The 24,813-nt window shown below is 38.2% G+C and overlaps 1 protein-coding gene across 1 annotated transcript in view; it reads left to right on the forward strand.

The window, feature by feature from the left end:
• Positions 1 to 24,813, forward strand: part of LOC134158723 (dynein axonemal heavy chain 5-like) — a 160,149-nt gene that overhangs the window by 116,264 nt on the left and 19,072 nt on the right. Inside the window, exons 69-74 of the mRNA XM_062608958.1 lie at positions 1,052 to 1,216; positions 5,141 to 5,408; positions 7,860 to 7,981; positions 9,188 to 9,535; positions 16,862 to 17,050; positions 23,911 to 24,043. Of these exons, the coding sequence (XP_062464942.1) occupies positions 1,052 to 1,216; positions 5,141 to 5,408; positions 7,860 to 7,981; positions 9,188 to 9,535; positions 16,862 to 17,050; positions 23,911 to 24,043 (1,225 nt within the window). The remainder of the gene's footprint in view (positions 1 to 1,051; positions 1,217 to 5,140; positions 5,409 to 7,859; positions 7,982 to 9,187; positions 9,536 to 16,861; positions 17,051 to 23,910; positions 24,044 to 24,813) is intronic.

A 24,813-nucleotide genomic window follows, 5' to 3' on the forward strand; every position in this document is an offset into this window, starting at 1 on the left:
TTTATTGTCTTGCACAACAATCTGTGAGAAAAAATGTCTCTGAACAGTGGTTTAAAAAACTACAATTATTTTAATTTTTGAGGAAAGGGGGGATCCTTTTTGTTAGTATCTTCTCTACCTCTTCTTTCCCTGATGTTTTTTCCCAGGTGTTACAAAATTTTACCTCCCTTTACAAGGACAGAAATTCAACCTAATAGTGGAAGATTATTCTTTTCTGGAATTTATATCGTTCTCAGTCCACCTTGTTCCTGGGTGTTTCTGTTCATAATACATGCCTCAGAATCTGTGCTAGTAGTTAACACAGTTGGAAAATCATGTCAGTCAAAAAAACATTTAATGCACCCAGATAGCTTTAGAAGTCCCTTTAGAAAATATCTGTAAAAAGAGGACAATAGAAGCATAAGGAAGGTTTGACCTTTAAGGATAAAGTCTGAGCTGTGTTTATGTTTTGTAGAAATAGATATTCAGTGTAAGAGACTTGAACTGGATAACCACTGGACAGGAAAATTTGTTTGAAGTTCAACATGTATATGGAAGACAGTAACTGGGTCAGATGAAAGATCTCTGTAATCTGCTATGCTGTAGAGACAGTGTCAATAGTACATGCTTAGAGATGCTAAGAATGGGGCTGCTATAGAGAAACTCTTTTGTTTGGCTGTCCACCAAGCTTTAGCAGTCAGTAATTTAGGGACAATATCTGAGCTATCCTCAGAGCTGACTGTTGATCTATTCTGCATGAATTTCTCTAGTTCTTTTTAAAAAAACATTTAGCATCCTCTAGCAGCAATGTTCACAGAATGTCTGTTGTGTGAGCAGAATTCTTTCTTTTCTTTGTTTGAAGTTTACTATCTGAGAATTTCAATGATTGCCTCCTGTGGACTGTAACTTTTGTTACACCAAAGTTGAAAATGAAAGTATAGAAAGTTGTTGCCTTCCAATGTAGGTATTGGTAAATTCCATGTCAGTGATTAATGCTAAATAATAATAATAAAATAATTTAAAAGTATATATTGATGGTAGGTTGTGTTGGTTTTGTTGTTTTTTTTTTCAGGCTCGACACTACATTGCAGAATCTCTTGGAGGGAAATATGCAGAAGGATTTATTCTTGATATGGAAGCAATGTGGACAGAAAGTGACTGTCGAACACCTTTGACATGCTTTTTATCAGTGGGGTCTGACCCCACAGAAAATATAGAATGTCTTGCAAAATCAAAGGTATCGTCCTAAACTGAGCATGCTAGAACTGATAAAGATACTTAAAACTATCTTTTGAACTACAAATGGCATTTCCATATTCTATATAAGTTTGAATTCTTACATTTATGTTCACACGAGTGTTCTCTGGAAGTTAATTTTGGACTAGTAGCTGAAATGCATTTAGTGAGGAAATGGAAATATTACATTCTTGCTTTTCTGAATTATTTGATTCCAATGAGCCCTCTGTCTTTATCCAGCAGACTATGATAGTGATAGTACTTAGCTATAAGAACAAAGCATTACTTATAGTTTACACTATGTCACATTCACTGTAGGAGCTGACAGTAATGACAATTACAGGAAGCTACAGGAAAAAGTCATAATTTTTGATGACAAGAGAAATTAATTTGGAGACCCTACCATTCAATCAGTTCACTTGATGGAGTCATTCAAAATTTTTTACAGCACAGCATTACTTTAAGGCATTCTGTGCTTTATGTTTTATGGTTCACGATGTAGATGCAAGTATAATTTTCTGAAGAAGCAGTTATTCACAGTAGATCTCCTTGATTTTTCCTCCCTGTTAGAATGCGTCTTCATTTAGAATTGCAGGATTTTGGTATCCACTAAATAAGACCTACTTGAAAAGGTAGGGAGCACCCATAAATCTCTAGCTTCCGAATTAGAAAGTTTAGGTGCTCATTCTCTTTGAAAATCAGGACTCTTATTTTATTTGCCTGACTGTGATAAAGAGTGATTAAATTATAATCTAACTCTTACTTGAGTGTTTAAACTTAAGTATCTTAAGTCTGAAGTTGATGTGATGCTTGTCCCCAAAAACTGTGCAGCCAGATCACCGGCCAATATACAGACATAGGAAGGGAGAAGGACGTTGGTCAGTTGAGTTAGGTTTCTTGGAAGCACTGCCTTGGAAGAACAATTTTATTCCTATTCACAAAATATTCTATTGCCTCTTCCTAAGATTTTGACTTCATAGAAAATTTTAAATTAACAGCAAAAATATTTATAATTTAGAAATGGACAGTATTTTTAGTCCCTTTCCAAGTCCAAGGAAACACATCAGGTGGCTGTGATTGGACTCCTGTTTTCATGGCCAATGGTATGAATACAAATGGAGTGTCAGGTTTGTGATGATGATTCTTCAACATAATGTATTATGTGAAATGCCCTCATAGATAGATACCTTTGCTCCAGTAGGAGCTAGTTTCTGTAATCAACAAAGAGGGAGAGCGGCTCTTTTTGAAAGCAGTTCATAGGCCATAACTGAAACTTATCTCTGACTTGCATCAAGGAGTTGAGTATTTTTATCCCATTGGCCATGTAAGGACATTAACCTCCTAATAAAGTAACTTGAAGTCAGCTGGTCACTTAGAGTCACTCATGCAAGGAGTGGATAAAATGCTCTCTCGTTCTGCAAATCTTAATTAAGACCTTAGCCTATCTGGGGAAGTGCTGGTAGTTAGAAGGTGCTCTGTAATTAGGACTCTTAAAAGACAGCAGTTTTTGCTGTCATTCTAAAAGTATATTGCAGTCGGCAGTTTAAATTTGTTTTCATGCTTTAAGGAAACATGTATAGACTAATAGAAAGTGAGGTTGCAAACAACCTACAGGGATTGCTTTATTTATTCACAAATGGTTTATGAACAAGACAACAGAAGCTAGGCTGTCATAACCTGAAGTTTAACTTCAAGTTCACCTGTAAATGTAAAGTGTAATGTTTAACTGTAGAGTTCTTGTCTGATATCTTGAAGTAAAGATCTTGCCACACAGTATGGAGAAATCTTTCTAATTTACAAAAGCCATCCAGATTCTGCAAATCAAACCTCAAAGTAAAACCTTTTTTTAAAGCAAATATATATATTAACATTGTGAGACTGAAGGAGCACATCAGTAGTACTCTAGCTTTTGAGAAATGTATCTAGAAATCACTTAGTTTTCAGAAACATTTGCCGAAGGGCTTTGTGTTTATTTTGCTAGCTTGTCAAAAAGTTGTACTAAGTTCCTGTCTTTATCTGGCCTTTCTCCGCTTTTCTCTAGAATAAACCTTTGCCTTAACAGATTAGCTGAACCAAGGATCTTGTCTTGGTATATGTATGATTCTGTAACTCCAAAATATCTTACTTATCATTGGTTTGGTTTTCTGGTTGGTTGATTGGGTTCTTTGGAAGAAAACTCCCAAAAGACTGCTGGGCCTATTTTTCAGTGATTTCCCTTTTACAGACATGACTTACAGTCTTAAAATGGATTGTCAGTACTGGTGGTACCTCTAAGTGTAACATTAACAGTATAACTCAATTATCTGCAGTTGGAAATGTTTAAATTTGTACCTAGAATTTATTTTTCACTCTAAAATTTCGTTTTTCATATGGCCTTCTCCAAAAGAAACGGAAACATTATCTGTGTCTATTAAGCTATATGATCTTTAGACCAAGCAAGATCTATCTTAAAACTAGTTGGATTTCTGCCCCTTTTACTTTCACTTAAGGGAGTGAGAATATAACTTTCTGAATTAAAATTAATTATGCCTAGTGCTTTGACTTTGTTAAAAACCGATATTTTTTTTTTAATTGTAGGGATAGTTTCTTCTTTCAGGGAATAATGCACAGAACCTGCAACAGAACTGTCAGTGACTGTTCTGTAGTGACTAAATGATAGAACCTTAGTGACTAAAATTATAGCACTTTCATCTTGATATCAATGGGTTAAAATATCACAGATATATTAGTATAACTCACTACTGAAACATTCTGTATGCAGACATTTTGATAGAGTTCTTTCATAAGGAGTAAAATGAGGACAATCCATAGTGAAAAATATTTTTTTCTTGTCTTAATATTTCTATAACCTTTAATGATTGTGCATTTGAGAGGTAACATTGCTGAAAAGAGTAAATTATAAGCAGATGCTTTGTTAGACAAAATTTATGTGCTCTGCAGGGGTAGTCATAGTCTTTGACTTATGGAGTACTAGCTGTACTCGCATACATCTAGAAAAGATACAGTTTTTGCTGCTCCAGCATATAGCCAACTTCACAGGCTATTTAGCTTTGCTTCTTTTAGCTGCAGTTTCAGGTTTTAGTGACTTGAGAGCACGATTTAACCACTTTCTTGTATTTGGCATTGTCTTCTCCTGAACTCTTTTACTAGAATGATACAGCAGCTATATTTATACTATTCAATAAAATCAGGTCAGGGCCTGTTCTTTGACCAGAAGACCAAATGACCCAGCACAGCTTGTGTCCATATACTTAACCTTTTTCTCCTGCAAAAGTAGGGTAGCCTTATCCACTTCCTTATTTCTTTCACAGTGAGAGAGCCCCAGAAGCAGGAAAACTTAAGATTGATCTTTGTAGCTCTCAGCCAGCTGAATGTAGGCCCAGACTGAGAAGTTTTAATGCGGTTCACTGCTAACAACATGAAGGACACTCAGCTGTAGGTCTTGATCATAAAATTGTCCATGAAACTAAGTCTTTTCATGAATTCCCTTGCCCTCAACATGTATGTATACTCAACTGGGTTTGGTAATTCTGGTAGAAGTTAGGCAGCCAACCTAAGCCAGGGGACCACTTACTTAACAAGAACAGCGGTAGTAAGAACAATAAAGAAGAGAGGGGGTCTGCCATCACATTACTTCATTACTTCTGACTATCTGGTCTGATCACAACCTCATCAGCTTGTGTTTTTCAGATGCCCTTGTGAGAGCTTGTATCATCTTATGTTTTCCTGAACAACTGTCTATCTTATCACATAGGCTCTGGAGGGAAGACTCCATAAATTTCCAGAATACCAGTATTTGCACTTATGAGCTTTGTCTCTTCAGAATCCAGAAAACGAACAGCTAGAAAACTAGCTAGAGCTAGTAGATCACCATCATAATTCTAAAGAACTATACATAAAATAAACTTTCTTTTTTTCCTTCCAGAACATTCCCTGTCATGCCATTTCAATGGGTCAGGGCCAGGAAGTCCATGCAAGGCGCCTGTTAAATCAGTGCATGCAAGATGGAGGATGGCTCCTTCTACAGAATTGCCACCTTGGCTTGGAATTTCTTAGTGAATTAATGGACACCATCTCAACAACAGAAACTATGAATGAACATTTCAGGACCTGGATCACTACAGAGGCTCACCCAGAGTTTCCCATTAATTTTTTACAGTCCTCTATCAAATTTACTAATGAACCTCCTCAAGGTAGGAAAACATGCCTTTTGTCTAGTTTAGGGGCTTGCTCCACTCTCACACCCATCCTCCCTCCCATCACCATTCTCTATTGTTTCGTTAGCTGAATACAGCACTATGTAAACCAGTCTTGCGCTGTGTAAAGCATGACTCTTTAGGGGAGAAAATGGATATTTGTCTTTGTAACAGAAATTGATAGTGGTTTTGTTGTTTGTGTAGAACCTGTGGAGAATGACAGGTCAGTGGTGCTTTCTTAAGCTTAGAATACTCCATCACTCTCTTCTTTCTGTCCTGTTGACCCCACCCAAGGATGCAGAGGAGGATCAGTCCTGTGCTCTAGTGGGTAAAGGAAAGAAAGGGCACTCTGAACACCCAACCCCAGCCTCCCAAGCTGTAGTATATAGCTGTGGCTGTTGCTTTTTATGTCATCTGGCACTGCTGACTGGAGACTGACCTCAGCATCTTGGTAATTGTCTGTCTAGTATTTGTGAGTTGTTACTGAATCACCCCTCAGCCTCAGTCACAGGCAAGACAATTGATAACAACCCACACTGGATCTGAATATTGGGGTCTACTTAAGAACTGATGAGATTAGTTCATGCAGCACTGCATTATAAATATCAGAACCACCACCACCACTTTAAACTGACAGTTACTTTGACTTTGGAGCTGTCTTTGTTGTGTATTGATGGAAGGAAGTATCTGAGAAAAAATTCCAGGAGAAGCTTAGATTGAAAGTTTCTCTCATACAGATTACTCTATGATTAGGGGTTTTATGGTACTTGCCTGTTTTACACACTCACTTTCTTATGCTCCCAGCCTCCTGTATTGCATTCATTTCATCTTGATTTCCCTTCCCACTGGAGAGATCACTGCTGGCCCAGAAAGGTCAGGGAGAAAGTCATGTTGGCTTCGTGCTGTGCAACTACTTGTAGCTGCTAGCCTTGGACGTTACTGGCCTAGGTCCCTGGCCACCCCCCTGGCATTTGCCTTCTTGCATCTCCCCTACCTCAAGGATCTTTCCCCACTTTAACTCTTACACTTTAATGCTTTAACTCCCTTATCATTAACTGTAGTGCATTAACTTGCCTTTTATTTATATATATATATATATTGCCACTGATTTCAGTTAATAAAGTCAGTAGGAACAGAGAATTTTTACCGAAGGTCATATTTAATGCCTCAGTCATTTAAACCTCTTATTTCAGTATTCATCTTCCTTTGAACATTAGTATCATGCCTACAAAATGTCTCATCTTGTGAAAGACATCCTGTTTGAAGTATATATACTCAACTTTCAAGAGCAGTTAGCAACTTTTTACTGTACTATCACCCCCTCCTTATAATTCAAATGATAACACCCTATAACTCCAAGAGGTTATTTTATAAGTCATGTTAAAGCCAATTTACAACTTGCATTTGGTAATAGCAATATGCTCAGTGTAACAGTTTAAGTCAGTATGAAATATAAACAGTTTCAGTTTTCTGATACTGTCTTGCCACATTGGTAGCACAGTGTGATGAGGCACTTGTATTTGATTACTTTGTTTAGGTTTTGGAACTCTCTTATGATACCCTCATAATATTTTGAAAAGCTATTTGTTTGAATATTGCTCTTCTGCAGGATCTTTGTGAAGTAGGAAAGAAACAAAAGGGCTTTTATTGTGTCATAGGAAGTATGATGTCTTGGACAATCTCTTCGCTGCACTTGAAATCTGTTTTCTTATAGTTGTGTTGATTAGATGAAAAATATCCTAAAAGGGACCTGGTGTCAGTAACTCATGCTCGGTGTTGTCTGCCAAAGGCAGACAATGCTTCAGTAACACTGCCTGAAAACATCTGGAAATAGTGGGACTTATATATTCTATGGAAGCTGAGATTGTATGTCTGCCTAAACCCATTCCTGGGATATGAAATGTCAGTGCTCAAACAAATCTCCACGAGTATTAATATTTCCACTATGAATTTAGGTTCTCATCTCATCAGGTTGGTGCATGCATGCCAGTTTGAGAAGGTGCAGTTTTAAATTGTTATAGGAATGAAATCTAAATAAAATTGTCTTTGGTAGAATTAAAATCTTATTTTATATTTAAATTTTGAAACACAGATTCTTGGATATTCAGTGCTATATTTCATATGACTTCAGATGTTTTTGCCATATACTTGTTGAATAGTTATGTTTATATTTTAGTTGTTATTGGTTGCATTTGGAATATGATTATGTAACTGTAATTCCTTCCAGACTCATGAACTTCATTTGGTGTGTCATCTATCTGAAACAAAATGTAACTGAACTTTGCCTGCTCTGACCAGGTGAAGAGATAATTGATTCAAAGAGATTATTTGAAGCTATAAATAAGATGATACTGTAAATTGGAATAGAGAAATCTGCTTAAGAGAAGTTGAATTTATGGGTTGGATGTATTTTTTCTCATATATTACATTTTTATACTTACTTTCTAGGTGTGAAAGCTGGCTTAAAACGAACATACTCAGCTGTTACTCAGGATCACCTAGAAGTGAGCAACCTGCCACAGTGGAAACCGTTGCTATATGCTGTAGCATTTCTTCACACAACTGTTCAGGTTTAAAAATACATTTCTTTACTTCCGTCATAAAGCCATGTGTCATTTATTAATACACCATGTTATTAAATGAAAAACATGTTTAAATGGAAATCCTGTGTTGGTAAAATTAATGCAAATAACATAAGAAAGAAAACAACACACCTCTATTGCTACAACTGTATTAGAACTATGCTCATGTTGATCTTAAACCTCCAACGGGGATGGTATTACAGAGGAAAAAACAGTCAACGATTAGTGTACTGTTTTTTTAAAGTCTTTGGACATTGCTGTGTGATCTGTCTTTCAATTAACTGTGTTTTTGCGAATATTTTAAATCCTAAAAGCTCATTAAAGACATTTACAGCTTGGGTTGGAAAACCATAGTCTTAAGACTGCTGCTTTCACCATGAGAAGGGCTAAAAGCATGAATATAATTCCTTCATATGCTGAAACTTGTAGGAAGAAATGAAGGTGAAAGGTGATTTTGGGTCTTGCCTTTCAGGATTTCCATTAAAAAGAGTGATTTATGGATTAACCACAACTTTTCAACATTGTATTGATAAATTTTTTAATATACTTAGTTTATATTTTGTGTCTAGTTAATTTATCCCTGTGGCATCCATGCACTGATACACTGTGGTCCAATGGAAGCCTGTGTTATGCTTGTCTTTGGCTCATCACTTCTTTCTTGGTGGAGATGAAGAATGTTTAAATACCAGATATTACCTTAACAACCACATACTGCCAGCTGCATCTGTAAGTGGTTCAGAAGCTGTTTTTTCTGCTCACATATGCACTATGCAGAGACATCAGTGGTGTGAATATGGCTATTCCATAGGAGGACCACAGACAATGGTCATCGCTGAATGAGTTTGGACATCCTTTCCTAAAACAGTAGCTTCGTTTTTTGAATCAAAAAACTATAGTTCCATACTCACATATTGGCTGGACTTAAAATTTTTCTTTGTGAAAATGTTAATATTCCTATTGTTTGTTCGTATGTCTCCACTGGTGATGACAAATGAAGAGATATTTAACTACTAGATAATTAATCAAGCATTTGGCCTTGTGTATTTTAAGAGAAGAATCTTTTTTTTTTTGAGGTTGGTAAAATACAGTCTCAGCTGCCTACTGCATTTTTAGCATATTTCATTTATTATTCCTCACTTAATGTTTTCTTGACAATTACTACCAAGCAGCCTTTCACCTTTATCTGTTTTACAGGAAAGACGAAAGTTTGGTCCATTGGGCTGGAATATTCCTTATGAGTTTAATCAGGCAGACTTCACAGCCAGCGTGCAATTTATTCAGAATCATTTGGATGACATGGATATTAAGCGTGGGGTGAACTGGAGCTGTGTTCGCTATATGCTTGGAGAAGTGCAGTATGGTGGCCGTGTAACTGATGACCTTGACAAAGCACTGCTGAATACATATGCAAGAGTGTGGTTTGGAGAGCATATGTTTACCGAAAATTTTTGTTTCTACAAAGATTATGTTATTCCAAAAGGAAAAACAGTTGAAGACTATCTCCAGTACATAGAGCAATTGCCAGTGACTGATACACCTGAGGTGAAATATTTCAACATATTAAAGTGGTTTTTGTTAGGTAAAGAGTTTGATCAGGTGTATTTTCCAGCGTCATGAACGTATAGATCAAGATTAGCAGGCAGAGCAGTATAGTGGGTGTCTAATATATATCTGCTGACTAGGAAGAAGTAGGTGAGGTCTTCTTCAAAGAATTCGAAGAAGTCTCACATTCACAGGCCCTGGTCCTCATGGAAGACTTTAAAGACCCTAGTTTTCTGCTGGAAGGGTAATACAGCAGGGTTCAAGCAATCTAGGAGATTTCTTCAGTACATTAATGACAACTTCCTGGCACAGGTAACTGAGAAGCCAATAAAAAAAGGCAGTTGGCTGGACCTGGTACTTATAAGCAAGGAAGAACTGGTCAGGGATGTGGAATCACTGACTGCAGTGATCACTGGTGGAGTTCAAGATCCTATGAAGAAGGAGTAGGGTAAAATTAGGAGCACAGCCCTGGATTTCAGGAAAGTGGACTTGAACCTTTACCAAGTCTTGGGAAACGGGAGAGGTGCCTGAGGACTGGAGGAAAGCAAATGTCACTCCAGTCTTCAAAAAGGGCAAGAAAGAGGACCCGGGTAACTATAGACCGGTCAGCCTCACCTCCATCCCTGGGAAAGTGATGAAACACCTTATCCTTGGTGCCATCTTAAGGCATATCAAGGATAAGAGGGTTATGAGGGGCAGTCAACATGGCTTCACCAAGGGGAAATCATGTTTGACCAATCTCTTAGCCTTTTATGAGGAAATAACACGTTGGATGGATGATGGCAGAGCGGTGGATGGGGTCTACCTTGACTTCAGCAAAGCATTTGACACAGTCTCCCACAGCATCCTCACAGCTAAATTGAGGAAGTGTGGACTGGATGATCAGGTAGTGAGGTGGACTGTGAACTGGCTGAAGGAGAGAAGCCAGAGAGTTGTAGTCTATGGGGCGGAGTCTAGTTGGAGGCCTGTAACTAGTGGAGGGCCTCGAGGGTCAGTACTGGGACCAGTATTATTTAATATATTCATCAATGATTTAGATGAGGGAATTGAGTGTACTATCAGCAAGTTTGCTGATGACACTAAGCTGGGAGGAGTGGCTGACACGCCAGAAGGCTGTGCTGCCATCCAGCTAGACCTGGACAGGCTGGAGAGTTGGGCAGGGAATAACTTGATGAAATATAACAAAGGAAAGTGTAGAGTCCTGCATCTGGGCAGGAACAACCCCAGGTTCCAGTATGGGTTGGGAAACGACCTGTTAGAGAGCAGTGTAGGGGAGAGGGACCTAGTGGACGACAGGATGACCATGAGCCAACACTGTGCCCTTGTGGCCAAGAAGGCCAATGGCATCCTGGGGTGTATTAGAAGGGGGGTGGTTAGTAGGTCGAGAGAGGTCCTCCTTCCCCTCTACTCTGCCCTGGTGAGACCCCATCTGGAATATTGTGTCCAGTTCTGGGCCCCTCAGTTCAAGAAGGACAGGGAGCTGCTGGAGAGAGTCCAGCGCAGGGCAACCAAGATGATTAAGGGAGTGGAGCATCTCCCTTATAAGGAAAGACTGAGGGAGCTGGGTCTCTATAGTTTGGAGAAGAGGAGACTGAGGGGTGACCTTATTAGTGTCTATAAATATATAAAGGGGGAGTGTCATGAGGATGGAGCCAGGCTCTACTCAGTGGCAAACAATGATAGGACAAGGGGTAATGGGTACAAACTGGAACACAAGAGGTTCCACTTAAACTTGAGAGGAAACTTCTTCTCAGTGAGAGTGACAGAGCACTGGAACAGGCTGCCCAGGGAGGTTGTGGAGTCTCCTTCCCTGGAGACATTCAAAGCCCGCCTGGACACATTCTTGTGTAACATTATCTAGGTGTTCCTGCTCCGGCAGGGGGATTGGACTACATGATCTTCCGAGGTCCCTTCCAATCTCTAGCACACTGTGATACTGTGATACTGTAACCTCAGCAGAGGTTTCTTCCAGGCTTGACAGAATCCTATGGGATATGGCCCTTGAGAGAAGCGGGGTCAGGAGAACTGGTGTATATTTGGGGATTACCTCCTCCAAGTTTAAGGAAGATCCATCCCAACAAGTAGAAAATCAAAGGCAGTAGGAGGCCCAAGTGGAAGAACAAGGAGCTCCCAGCTGAATGCATGTAAAAAGGAAGGTACAAGATGTAGAAGCAGTGGCAAGTAACCCAGCAAGAGTATAGAGCTACTGTCCAATCTTGCAGAGGTTTAGGAAAGCCAAGGCCAAAGTGGAGTTGAATTTGTTGAGGAATGAGAAGGGCAGCAAAAAAGGATTTTACAAGTATGTAAACTGTCAAAAGATGACTTAGGAAAATATGGGTCCATTGCTGAATGGGGCAGGAGAACTAGTTGAAAAGGCTCAATGCCTTCTTTGCTTTAATATTTACAAGTAAAACTGGCCTCCGGGAATCAAGGCCCCCAAGATGAAGGGTCTAGAACAAGAAACTTACCCCTGGTGGAGGAGGACCTGGTTAGGGAGCATGTAAACAAACTGAACATATGCAAGTTCATGGTACTTGATGGGTGCTACCCATGAGTGCTGAGGGAGCTGGCTAATATCATTGTCAGGACACTCCTGATTACCTTTAAATGGTCATGGTGTTTGTAAGAGGTTCCTGAAGAATGGAAATATCACTCCAGTCTTCAAGAAGGGAAGAAGGAAGACCTGGAGGTCTACAGGCTGGTCAGCCTCACCTCAGTCTCTGGGGAGATGCTGGAGAAAATCCTCTTGCAAAACATTTCCAAACAGAGGAAGGGCAAGAAGGTTATTGAAAGTAGCCAGCATGGATTTGTGAAGGAGAAATTATGCTTAACCAACCAGTCAGCTTTATGCAATGAGGTGAACAGCTTGGTGGCTGAGGGAAGAGCAGTGGATGTTTTTCGCCTTGGCTTTGGTAAGTCCTCTGACACCAACTCCCATAACAACTTCATAGTCAAACTAACAAAGTATGGGTTAGGTAAGTGTCGTATGACACGTATCTGTCATATGAAGAAAGGCTGAGAGAACCTGGATGCTTTAGCCTGGAGAAGAGGAGGCTCAGACAGGATCCTATAAATGTTTATAAATACCTGTTGAGAAGGTGTAAAGAGGGAGCCAGTGTCTTTTCAATGGTACCCAGTGAAAATATAAGAGGCACTGGGCATAAATTAAAAAAAAAGGAAATTCCACCTGGCATCAAGAAAACACTTTTTTACAGTGAAGGTGGTCAAGCACTAAAAGAGGTTTCCTGGAGAGGTTGTGGAGTCTCAGTCTTTGTAGGTATTAAAATCCCAACTTGACACTGTGCTGGACAGCTTGCTTGAGTGGGTCATTTGGATTAGACAGCCCTCAGAAGTCCCTTCCAAACTAAACTATTTTGTGATTTTGCAAATATGTGTGGGATCGATCAGACATGAACTGAGAAATAATGAAAATAAAAAATCCATATGGTCTCATTTTGCAAGTTATAATTGGGAGATTATTCCATTTTGACAACAGGAAGAACTGAATATTGCCAGGAATTGGTGGGGTACAGTGCAGGGCAAACCATGGCAATCAGTGTGTAAACTGCAACATTAGCTGGAGGACTGCAACTTTCTGGTCCCTCTAGTACAGGCACACATGATGAAGTCAGTTAAAATTGAAACAGAAGTGAATGCTCTGGATTTCTCTCTCATTGCTATTAAGCTGATAAATGCCTTTGGAAGTAAGTTCTATTAAAATTAAATAGACAGGACTGGACAGAAAAAAAAAAAAAAAAAGGTTTCTGTTGCTAGTAATGTGCTGGCTGAGAGGGTAAGAAGTTTCCAAAGTCATAAAATAAACTTGAAAAGTCTTGTATCTTTGAAGGAAGTGAAAGCAGAACCCAAGGGTATTTGTGCTGGCAACAATGCACCTTTACCAAGTGAGGGCAAATGCAGCCAAGATGATGCACCAGTGAGATCTATCTGAGCCCAGCTCATGAAGTAGTTCCTATCAGTGTATGAACCTTGACTCAACCAGATTTCAGGTGCTACTTTCATGTACCCACTTTTCTAAGCACTTGGGAACCTATCTCACAGTGCTGCAATGTATTTTTATTTCAATGCCTCTAAAAAATCTGGATGTATGGCTTGATTCAGGGGAATTTTACATTTGACTTTCATGTAAATAGCATCAAGTCCAGAAATGCATACATCTGTTTCTCCTTCACATTTTCACAGGGTAGGAAGAAAGCTAAAACTTTCTTCTGTCCTTCCAAAATCTTTCAGAATTGCTCATGGAAACCTTTAACCTTTTAATCTCCCAGTTTTCTTTGTTCCACAAAGGACATTGTGCTAGTCAAAACAGTGTATCTTTGTTCCTTCACTTTTCCATTTGTGGTTAAGGAAGAAGGACTGAATAAGTCTGATTGCTGTATCCTTGCTCTTTTGATGAGATGTCAACCTCTGATCAGAATAATCACTGACTTCTGAAGGCAGCTATTGAACTCAGTGTATTGGGTTCGTGTGGCAAGGTTTTGGTAGCAGGGGCTACAGGAGTGGCTTCTGTGAGAAGCTGGCAGAAGCTTTCCCTGTGTTCAATACAGCCAATGCCAGCTGGATCCAAGATGGACCCACCACTGGCCTATGCCAAGCCCATCAGTGATGGTGGTAGATCACTGGAACAGGTTGCCCAGGGAGGTTGTGGAGTCTCCTACGTTGGAGATATTCAAGGCCTGCCTGGACAAGTTCCTGTGTGATGTACTCTAGGTTACCCTGCTCTTGCAGGGGACTAGATGATCTTTTGAGGTCCTTCCAACCCTTAGGATTCTGTGATTCTGTGATTCTGTCATTCTGTGACTGACTCTGGGGTATCATAATTAAAAGGAAAGAAACTCACCTGTGCAGCAGCAATTGCAGCAAGAGAGAGGAGTGAGCACATGTGAGAGAAACAGCCCTGCAGGCACCGAGGTCAGTGCAGAAGGAAGGCAGGAGGTGCTCCAGGAGCCAGAGCAGAGATTCCCCTGCAGCCTGTGGTGCACCTGAATCCAGCCAGGATCAACCAACCATCAACACTCAATAATCCCTTCAAAAATTACTTTGATTTCAGAGTGGTATGGAGCTTTAGCAAGTGGTTTTGAAGATTTATCAGGCTAGAAAAAAAAATCTTGAAAGGCAGCATATGACATCCTCTTTTTAATGAAAATTCCCAGGGATTTTGAATCAAAAAGAATGAGGGATTTGATGCTTGATTAATATACAGGACATCCAGGACACTGGTGCACTCACTGCTTTACTATTCTGGGTTCTTTGTTCTTATTCCTTCATACATAGCTTGCATAAAAACACAGAACAAGACTTGTCTCCCATGTAATATCCCTGTCTTTGGTAATGTTATTGCAGTTTTGAAGTTAGCCCTTGGACTAGCACTGCAATTCACATTCACAATAGCAGACATTTTTCATGTTTCTAATTTGGGCTGTAGCATTGTCATGAAATCTGCTAGAGCAAAACCAAACCAACCCTTATTGTGCAAGAGCAAATGGAGAAAAGAGTGTATCTTCAAATGTGTATTTCATTCTATATAGAGTATAAGAGTCTAATAAAGGCACTTTTTACAGATCTAAATATTTGGGTTCAGTACATCACTAGGCATAAAACATGTTAAATCTTACTTGGAATCTGATTCTGTGCTAGCTGTAGCAACATCTCTTACATGCTCTATTAGGCCTGTACTGTGTTCTCTGTGCTGTTGTGTAAGGGTCAGGTCCACAACTACTGTAAATCAGTGCAGCTTTGCTGGCTTTGACACAGGTACAGCCACTTATATCCCTTGTCTCTGAGTTCTGAGATTTGCAAGCATAACAGTATTACATATGACCCTTTTTATTCTGTCCTCAGAGTGTGTAAATATTGGTCACTACAAGTATCTTCTTGTAATATACCAATTCTACTGTAGAATACGAAAACTGTGAAACAGCAGATTGCTTGCCTTTGGTACTCAGTTTGAGGGCAAGCCTTCCTCATTGTCAGATCACTGGTTTAAAGTGTATAAGAGATAGTTGATAGCTATAATTAAATGAGGGCTTGTGAAATTAGTCAAAGTACAATTCCTCCCGGAGAAGAGTTGCAGTTGTCAACCTGACAATTATAGACTTACTGATATTTCAGTGGAACTTTCTGAGAAAGCTATTATTACTCAGACAAAGGGCAGCTTTGCAGTAATTCTATGTTAGCTGTATCTTAAATAAAACAATTCCATTTCAGAAGAAAGGGAAGTAAGGAAAAATAAGAGAGACTTCAACCAAAAATAGCTAAACAATAAAATAGCTGAAATACATCACCAGTCATAAAATCCTTAGGTACTTTGAATAGGGACAGTGTTTTATATTGTCTTTTATATTGTTCTGCATGCCTTATAAGCCTAAGAGACTGCGTAAAACAAAATGTGTTAGAAGTGGTAACTGCTGTGATTATGAGGGGCATCTACGTGGTAGCAGTAGATGGTACAATAGCAATAGATCTGTAGAGGCAAAGAGCTAGTGATGAAGGCTCAGTGTCCACATACAACAAGTTTCCAACAAGCTCTAGCCTGAACCAGTAGAAAGGAATCAGTTTGTTACCCCCCGATAGAATGCCACAGCGTGATCCAAAGCCTGCTATGTGAAGATAATCAGATCATTTAAAACCCCCCACTCATATGAATGAAAATGCTATTGTATATGCAGCCTATCTTCACATTTTTGTGTAATTTGGGTTTGGTTCTTGGCCAGTTTAATTAATGTACTTCCACTGACCTATTGTCCTGGGTTTAGCATATTTATGCAGTGCAAAGTTTTGACTTTGTAAAGATAACCAGTGATGTTTTGGTTTGGCCAAGGACTTTGTGAGCCTCATGCTCTGCCAGGGAGGAGGGGAGCCAGGAGGAAGCAGAGACAGGACACATGACCCAAACTGACCAAAGAAGTATTCCATACCACAGCATGTCATGCCCAGGATGTAACTGGGAGTTACCCAGAAGGGCTTGCAGGGGTGGAGGAGGTATCGGTCAGATATCGGTCGGCTGGTGGTGAGATGATGTATTCTCTTCCCTTGTTATTTCCTTTATCATTGTTATCATTGGTGGTAGCAGTAGTGATTTGTGTTATACCTTAGTTACTAAACTGTTCTTATCTCAACCTGTGGGAGTTGCATTCTTTTCGATCCTCCTCTCTGTCCCTAAGGAAAATAGACACCTATTCATATTTATTGTTTTGTAAAGCTGAGGGTTTTCTTCTTTGTTTATCCATTTTCATGCTTTCTTTCATGGATATAATTTTATAAGGAAAATAGCAATTTTTTACCTTTTTTTTTCCCTTTTACTTTAAGGTGTTTGGACTTCACCCTAATGCAGATATAACTTACCAGACTAACCTGGCTAATGAGACATTAAGTACAATAGTGAGCATCCAGCCCAAAGACAGCAGCACTGGAGGAGGGGAAACCCGAGAAGCAGTGGTACAGCGTCTTGCTGATGAGATGCTAGAGAAGTTACCTTCAGATTATAACCCTCATGAGGTATATGCTGGTTTGTAGATGCAGATGTTTTATACATGTATGTATATGTTTTATGAGTTTTCTTGTACTTCTTAAATTTAACTGGCAAATGTTTTAAAAAGCTCTTAAAGTTATGCATAGTGCTTTATAAATCTGTTTTGGTTTATTAAATATTCCTACAACTGAGACATATATTTCAAGTGCCCTAGTCCACTTAATTAGTCACCTTAACTCAAAGAGCCATTAGAGACTTACTTCAGAAAGTTCGTGCCCTCCTTTGTAGCTTAGAGAATGACACTGGTGCCTCTTTCTGAAGGATCGGTGATCTTATATGGTTACAGCTTTCAATTTACCTACTCTTATTATGATACCACCATTATGAATAATGGATTCTATCACTGACCTTTTCATGTCCTGGGTTTTTTGGAGTTTGAGCCATAACAGATATATTTGTCAATGTTTTCTTGCATTTTTTTCTTTTTTATTAACAGTCCCATTAAATGGAAAAATCCAGCATAAAGCACTCTTGCATCAGTTTATAAGTGGGTTGTGGTGTCTTGCTATGTATTTCATGAACAGTAACTGTTGAAAACCCATCATTTCCATAATTTTATTACTTACAATTCTTTTTTTGTACTGACAGTACTTTTTTTTCTGGTTGTAGTCCAAGCTTGTAAAGTATATATTATGCAGTATTGCAGTTTGTTATGTTATACTTTATTTTCTCCTCTGGCTAACTTAAAAAGTCCACTTACATTATAACCAATAGTCTTAGGGCCCTGGCTATATGTCCTGTCTTCTGTTCTACTATGCGTCTCAGATTTAATATGTCTTATATAAATAGCCTCTTTTGTACTGTCATAGTTCAACACAGAACTTCTCTTTTCATTCCTCTTTGGCAAGCTACTTAAAATTTGTAGCTTTTTTTTGGTGAGGTTTACTCACAGCTTTTTCCATATCACTTTTTGTCCATCCATCCCTGCTTGTGTCTCTCTTTTTTGTTTGTTTATTGAGTGATTCTTAGCAATAGTATATAAATCATTTATTTGTAGAACTTGATTTGGAATGGAGTCAGTTTTCTAGTTTTCACATTATTATTTAATAGTAAATAAATATTAGAATTAGCAAATAAAATGAAATATAGTAAGTATAATGATGCTTAATTACTAAGTAAGTGTTGAGCTAATTTTTTTTCAATATATTTTCTAAATCCTCCAAAGGAGTATGTATCTTCATTCCCTTGTTATATCGCAAATTTTTTTTCCTCCTGAAGTACTTATTATACTTAAAAGACATCAAAAATATGGGACTTTATATTGTAACCACAGGGTATTCTTGCCTTCAGGTTTTAGCCCTGGGAAATTTGTGCAGCCTTGTAAAATTCACGCATACTTGTTTAAGCCAAATTTCACTTCTAAAAGGTTTGAATAAATAGTGCTTTTCTCTGTCATTTCTTCTGTCTAAGCTTGGTTTCAGGCACTCTCATTCCTTCTTGGTTTATTCACTCCGGATGTTGATACAAAAGACACATAGTAGGCTTCCCCTTCTCAGTCACTTCCTTGAGTGTCTTAGTTTTGGAGACAACTGGTTATGGAGCCAGGAGCTGTAGAGAAGGACAAAGAGACTGGAAGGTTTATTTTGGAAGTTCCACCCTGCACTTATAACTTGCCTCTATTTTGCTAATCTATTTGGGTACAGTACATACTTTTCCATGTGACTTTATTAAAAAATCACTACCCATTGTTTTCATTGCTGTTTCACTCTCATCTGGTAGTATGACAAGCTATTATCTTTTCTAATGATCTGCCAATCATACATGCTGGTTTTAATTTTCTTAGAAGCAATTGTCTTTATAATGATGCTCACAATTAGTTCTTTGTTTCTGTACCACCTTTCTGACCTTCAAGGAAATCTCTTTTGCTTCAACTTGCTTGACAGTTGTTCTCTCATGATTCAAGTAAGGAGATTCATGTTTGTACAGGACAAACCAATATTAGGTATCAAAACTTTGCATCAGCTTCCCCCCTACCCCCAGTTTGTTCTTACAGGCGCAGTCAGAGGATGTCCTGTTGGATCTGCTTTCTCCCTTTGTATCACCTGTAAATTTATTTTGAGCTTGGGATGTAGGTTTGATTCATTCTCTTATTGATAGTGTAGATACCATCTCTTCCTGGTTACTTCTAGTTTTCTCAGACTCTGAACATCTTTATCTGTTTACTGCAGTTCTCTTTGTTTAATCACACCGCTCTACTTACATGCTGTTTCTTCAGTCCCCATTACTGATGGATGACATGTTATTTTTCCACTAAACCACCCCAAAATTATTCTTTGTTTCCATGTCATGATAGTTTTACTTTGCTCTGAGTATCTACAGAACATCCGCTGGTAATTTTCCAACAGTTTATTATTGGTAATAATGAGTTACCTTGGTACATCATTTTGCCTGTGTCACCTGCACTTCGACTTCAGATTGTAACTGCAGTGTTTGGCATTATTTCCTGATTCTTCAGTATTTCCCTTGTCATCTTGTTTAATGCATTTACCTTTTCTCTCATTCTCTGGATCTTAGTACTTGTTTAGGTCTTTCCCAATGCTTTCTTTGTTGGAGGGGAATTTCTCTTTTCTGCTGCTAGTGCCTAATTCCAACCCTTTGTGGCAAGGCCAGTTTATGGGCCAGGAGTGTGGCTACCTCTGCACAATAAGCGAAAAATCTCTATCAATCAAATGTGTTTCTCATCTGAACTGGAGATCTGATATTCTGGTACCTCTTAGAAGGGGCAGAGATGGCAGGAGTAAGCTGTAAAGAAAGCTACACTTTTAAATACAAGTTTAAATAAACTGGCAGATATAGAAAATCTAAAATTCCCAAAGGGAAAAAATAATATTACGTTCCTAAGATATAACCAAGAATTTCATTAGTCAGAGCAGAAAAGAAGGGAGAGTTTAGATGGTCTCTGAGGGAAGAAACAACAGAATTTAGCAGAAGGTGCAATATAATAAGCAAATGAAATTAAGTTTGCAAGTATAAAGAGTGAAATGGATTATGTAATTACTTCCTATGATGTCTGAAAAAAGGGAATGAGTTCTGTGTTTTGTCAATTTAAGTCAACATTTGGTCATTCAGTACATTATTGCCTATATTCAGCACGTTATTACCTACTAGATCAGCTTAACAATCCTGAAACAAATAAAACTAATACATTAAATTGTAAGAGACTGAAGGAATGTGTCAAAAAGAGTTCCTATGCATGCCTCATTGGATAAGAGCAGTAAAAAGAAAAACATTCATTAGTCCTAGCAGTGCAGCTTGGTTTTGCTTTTAGAAGAATACTGCTGTCCAGTAAGGTGATGACATGGTAGTCTTTGGAAATCCAGCTATAAAGGTGCTATCAGTGAAGAAAAGGGAAAAAAAAAAATTTAGGAAGCAAATGATGGTAATTAGAAGCAAATACTCTTTGGGAAAGTGTCAGGTACCTTTGGTATCTTCGACCAGTTCTTGTAGATTCCTTTAGAAAGCATGGAGTGAATTTGCTCAGAGTTAAAACCTCAGCAGGCTAGGTTAGGGACAGTTGGTACAGAAAACAGGTATTTGCTGACATTCAGAGCTCCTGATTGTACTTTCTTTTGATGCAGTGTAAATCCAGAGAAAATTCAAGCTGTCACAACCTTCATTTCTCAATTACTAGCCTTTGGCAATAACTTTGGAACCAACAACTTTCAAAAGAAGGCAACCATTTTACCCCATTATATATGTTTCTTTTGCTGTATTCTTGTAATGCTTCCTCTCACCAGTCTAATTGACTCAGTGTCTACCCAAAAGACTATAAACAAAACAAGTAACCTTTGCATGCTTTATCAGTCTGCAGTTTGACACAGGTGATAGAAAAGCTAAATAAACCTTCCTCCTGACCTAAAACTGTCTTCATTTTTCTCATTCCAAAGGTAGAGGCAGAGAAAGAATTCTTCTTTCATGACCCGTTTTACTTCTGGGTCTTGCCTCACAGGTAACAAAGATTAGTGGTAAAATGATTAGGTCCAGTCAGTCCATGTGAGAGAAGACAGATGCAAGAATAAATGTTAACTAAATAAATGTCACAGGCAGAGGTTTATAATGAAAATGATCCTTGTAGCTTGAAAAACAGCTCATCCTATCGCTGGGCACCACTGAAAAGTGGGCTTTATGGAATTAGTATATTGATCACAGAAAGGCTATTTTGATTAGTGAGTTTTGTCTTTTGAGGATTTTTTCTGTCACCTGGTATCCATCTCATAATAAGTACAGCACTGGAAGTAAGTAATCTGATTGCTTGATAAGAATTCTAATACAAAAACAGTCAATCATGCCTTAGAGTTGATATTTAATGCTAATCTTTAACAGAAAGATTTCCAAGAAAGGCAGTATTTTGCAGCTAGAGAATCTCACTGCAGATCAGGATTGATTTGTATACAATAAGGTAGGAAGTATGTCGGGTTTTTTTTTCTGTTTTCATATCTGTTTATGCTTGGTCCTCCAGGATGAGTTCTGTGAACATATCTAGGATTAGCAGATTTCTGCGTTATTAGTTCACTCCATTATTCCAAAAATTACAGGTGTTTTTCTAGGTGCATAAAAACAAATCAAAATAATGTTTTAATTCTGAGAATTCACTACAGTAGCTAATTGTACAATTATCAGTACAATAATACTTTAGAATATTGATTTTATCTATTCTTTGTAGATTCATAAATATCAGTATTTTGGAAACTATCATCTTTAACAACATCTTCTGTACAATTTTTCCTCAAATGATGGAAATTCTACCTCTAAATAATCCCCAAAATGAACTTTGTAGACTAGAAAAAAAAGTGTATTTCTTTTTAAAGGATAAAATGCATGACCTATATTCTCTATCATTTCCTTCTTACTAATGGCATGCACTAGATTTCTAAGTATTCTGAAAAAAATAAATCAAACTCTTTTTTTTGCCTTTTTTGGCGAGAGGGAGAACTAGCAATTCTTGTAAAATTTGCAGAAAGCAGAAACTTTCCCTGGATTTTGAATTAAAATGCTCAGAGTACATAATTGTGTAAATTATCCAAATAGAGTTTATTGTCTCAGTTCTAGTCTCATGATAGCTGATTATAGTGTTTTTTTTTCACTCTTACAGGAAGAAAAACATTAACTCAGTCTGTAAAATGAACTGTCACACTGCAAAGCATTACCATAATTAGCTGGCACCTATTTCTTGGACATTCTGCCTGACAAACTCATGGGTCCTTGTGATTAAAATATGATGAATAACCTTGCTGATAGCTGTCTCCCAAAGAGAATAGCATAAAAAGCTGAAAAAGAGTATTTTATTTGGCTTAGAGTCGAAATTTCAGCATTAGAAATTGTCAATGCATTTACTTATTTTTACTAGTAATGATAACTGCTTGACTGCTATATTATATTCATCCTGCAGAAACTTGTTATTCAGTGTAATAATAAGATATTTAGTAATGTTTACTATGTGCATATAAGGTATAGTATATAATGTATACAATGAGATGTATATCTGGAAAAACACAAAGCAAAATCCAGTGGACTTCTTTCCTTGATGAAATAGCACTCATTATGCCAAATCCTGTGGCTGCTACTTGGCTGCAGTAGAATTCCAGTGATAAATTGATCTTTGAACGAATAGATTTTCTAACTCTTTCTTCATCTTTTGTTAGTAAGAGCAAATATGCTCTTGAATGACTTTAGCAAACCAATCCTACAGTCAGCTCTTTCATGATAAACTAATGTCCATGAATGTATCTGGATTTAGGATCCTATTTTACTGTTTGAGATCTCTTTTTGGTTCCAGAGTCCCCCAGAATTTCACCTGCAGAGGAAAGGAGTGACTATGGCATATAGCAAAGATCAGGGTTCAGGCTTCATCAGTGTGAAAGATTATACATGTGGCTGGGTGGGAGCGAGTAAAGAGAGGCTGCATTAGTTTTCCGAAAGCCAAGTCATACGGAAGAAAGATGATTGAAAGTCTTAAAAGTCAAGAATTCTAGTACTGTGGAGGTATAGGCACCATGATTTCGGCAGGTGCCACTTGGTCCTCCCTCATGCACCACTGTGTACAGTGATCTTTGGTATACATGGAACATACAGTGTATGTCTGAAACATATTACACATGCATCATGTGCTAAAATGAGACAGGGAATGCTTTGCTATCATAGCTGTGACATGTTCCTAAGTAACACAGACAACTGATTCTATTTTGGAAATGTTCTCTGTTGAATATGAGTGAAACTGTTACCCTTAAAAGTTAAGGACAAAAGCTTCTACCTACAAAATGGTGCACATAATGTTTAACAGAATCCTGTGGCATCTTATCCTGCTGATCTTGCCTCTCTAATAATGTGTCCATGACCACTTTGTCTTATGAGTGATTCATGCTATTTAAAGAAGCAGCTTTTATATATCATTGTGCTTCTTAAATTGAACTCCATTTGTAACTCTATTTTAACTCAGCAGGGCAAGCAGAGATGAGAAAGTTCACCTAGCATGATTTGGAAATATAAAGAAGTTACTATCAAACAGTTTTGTACAGCATGTGGTTGGGGAGGGGGAGGGGATTAAGATCCAAGACCCTGCAGCCTAACAAGGACAGAAACAACTGCTATGTCCCTTCAAAAAAGAGGGAACTTTCCCTCCTCAGAACGATGGAGGAGCTCCTTTTGGTAAGCTAATGAGTCACAGTGCGCTAAATCTTACAGTTGGCACAAGACTTGAATGGCCATCTGTTACATAGAAGTTTCTTAGGAATTACACGATACAATAGAAGAAACATCCTTTTACTTTCAAAAATTATTGCATAGGAAACAGATTAAATTTTATAATTATTACACTATTTGTGTTTAGGTGAAAGCCCAACTTGAAAAGATGGGAGCTATGCAGCCCATAAACATATTTCTCCGTCAAGAAATTGACCGAATGCAACATGTTTTATCAAGAGTTCGAACTACACTGACTGATCTCAAATTGGCTATCGATGGTAAGTTACAATGTTAAAAATCATACTAATTAAGTTGCAATATTTATAAATAATGCTTGCTTATACTATATAAGTAAATAAACATTTCCCCTCCTTTCCTTCATTTCTACCTCTTTCTCTTTTGTTCTTTCCCTCTCCCAGCTTTTCTCTTCTTCACTGTCTTTATCATATGACCACTAATTCTAGCCCTTAAAGTCTCCCGTCTGCACCTCTGAGGGACATTCCACCTTGATTTATTCTGTCTGCATGTGCCCCGTGTCCCACAGCATTACTACACTTCTGTGTTTCTCTCTAGGGTCTCTACAGAGCTCAGAGGAGCTGAATTGCATGATTAAGTCCACAAGCCATATGCCAGAGTCATTTATGAAATTAAGCTGAGACATAATTATATAGAACAAGGTAGAAGTGTTGCTGATAAGTAATTGAGGGAACTCAGGAGGCCAGGTGGTAAAGATTCTAATTTAAGGTGAGATTTGCAATGTTTTTGAAACTGGTTATACCAAGTAGGATGTCTCTAAATAGAAGATGAAGTGAGTGGGAGTGCCAGTCAAGAGAGTGATAGGGCTCTTCTTTTAGCCGTCACTGGATGTAGGCAATAGCATTCTGTATCTCTCAGAGACAGGAGTATCTGACAAAGTGAGCAATGGTGAATGGAGTTAAATCAAGAGTATAGGCAACTAGAAGCAGATGGAATATTTGATCAGAAAAAGAGTGACGAAAAAGAAGGGATAATGGTGTTACTGTTGGGTTTTTATTTTCATTTCCCATTT

The sequence above is a fragment of the Pezoporus occidentalis genome, unplaced genomic scaffold (assembly GCF_034315485.1).
Source record: "Pezoporus occidentalis ecotype Australia unplaced genomic scaffold, CSIRO_AGI_Poc_V1 ctg132, whole genome shotgun sequence".
Taxonomy (NCBI): Eukaryota; Metazoa; Chordata; class Aves; order Psittaciformes; family Psittacidae; genus Pezoporus; species Pezoporus occidentalis.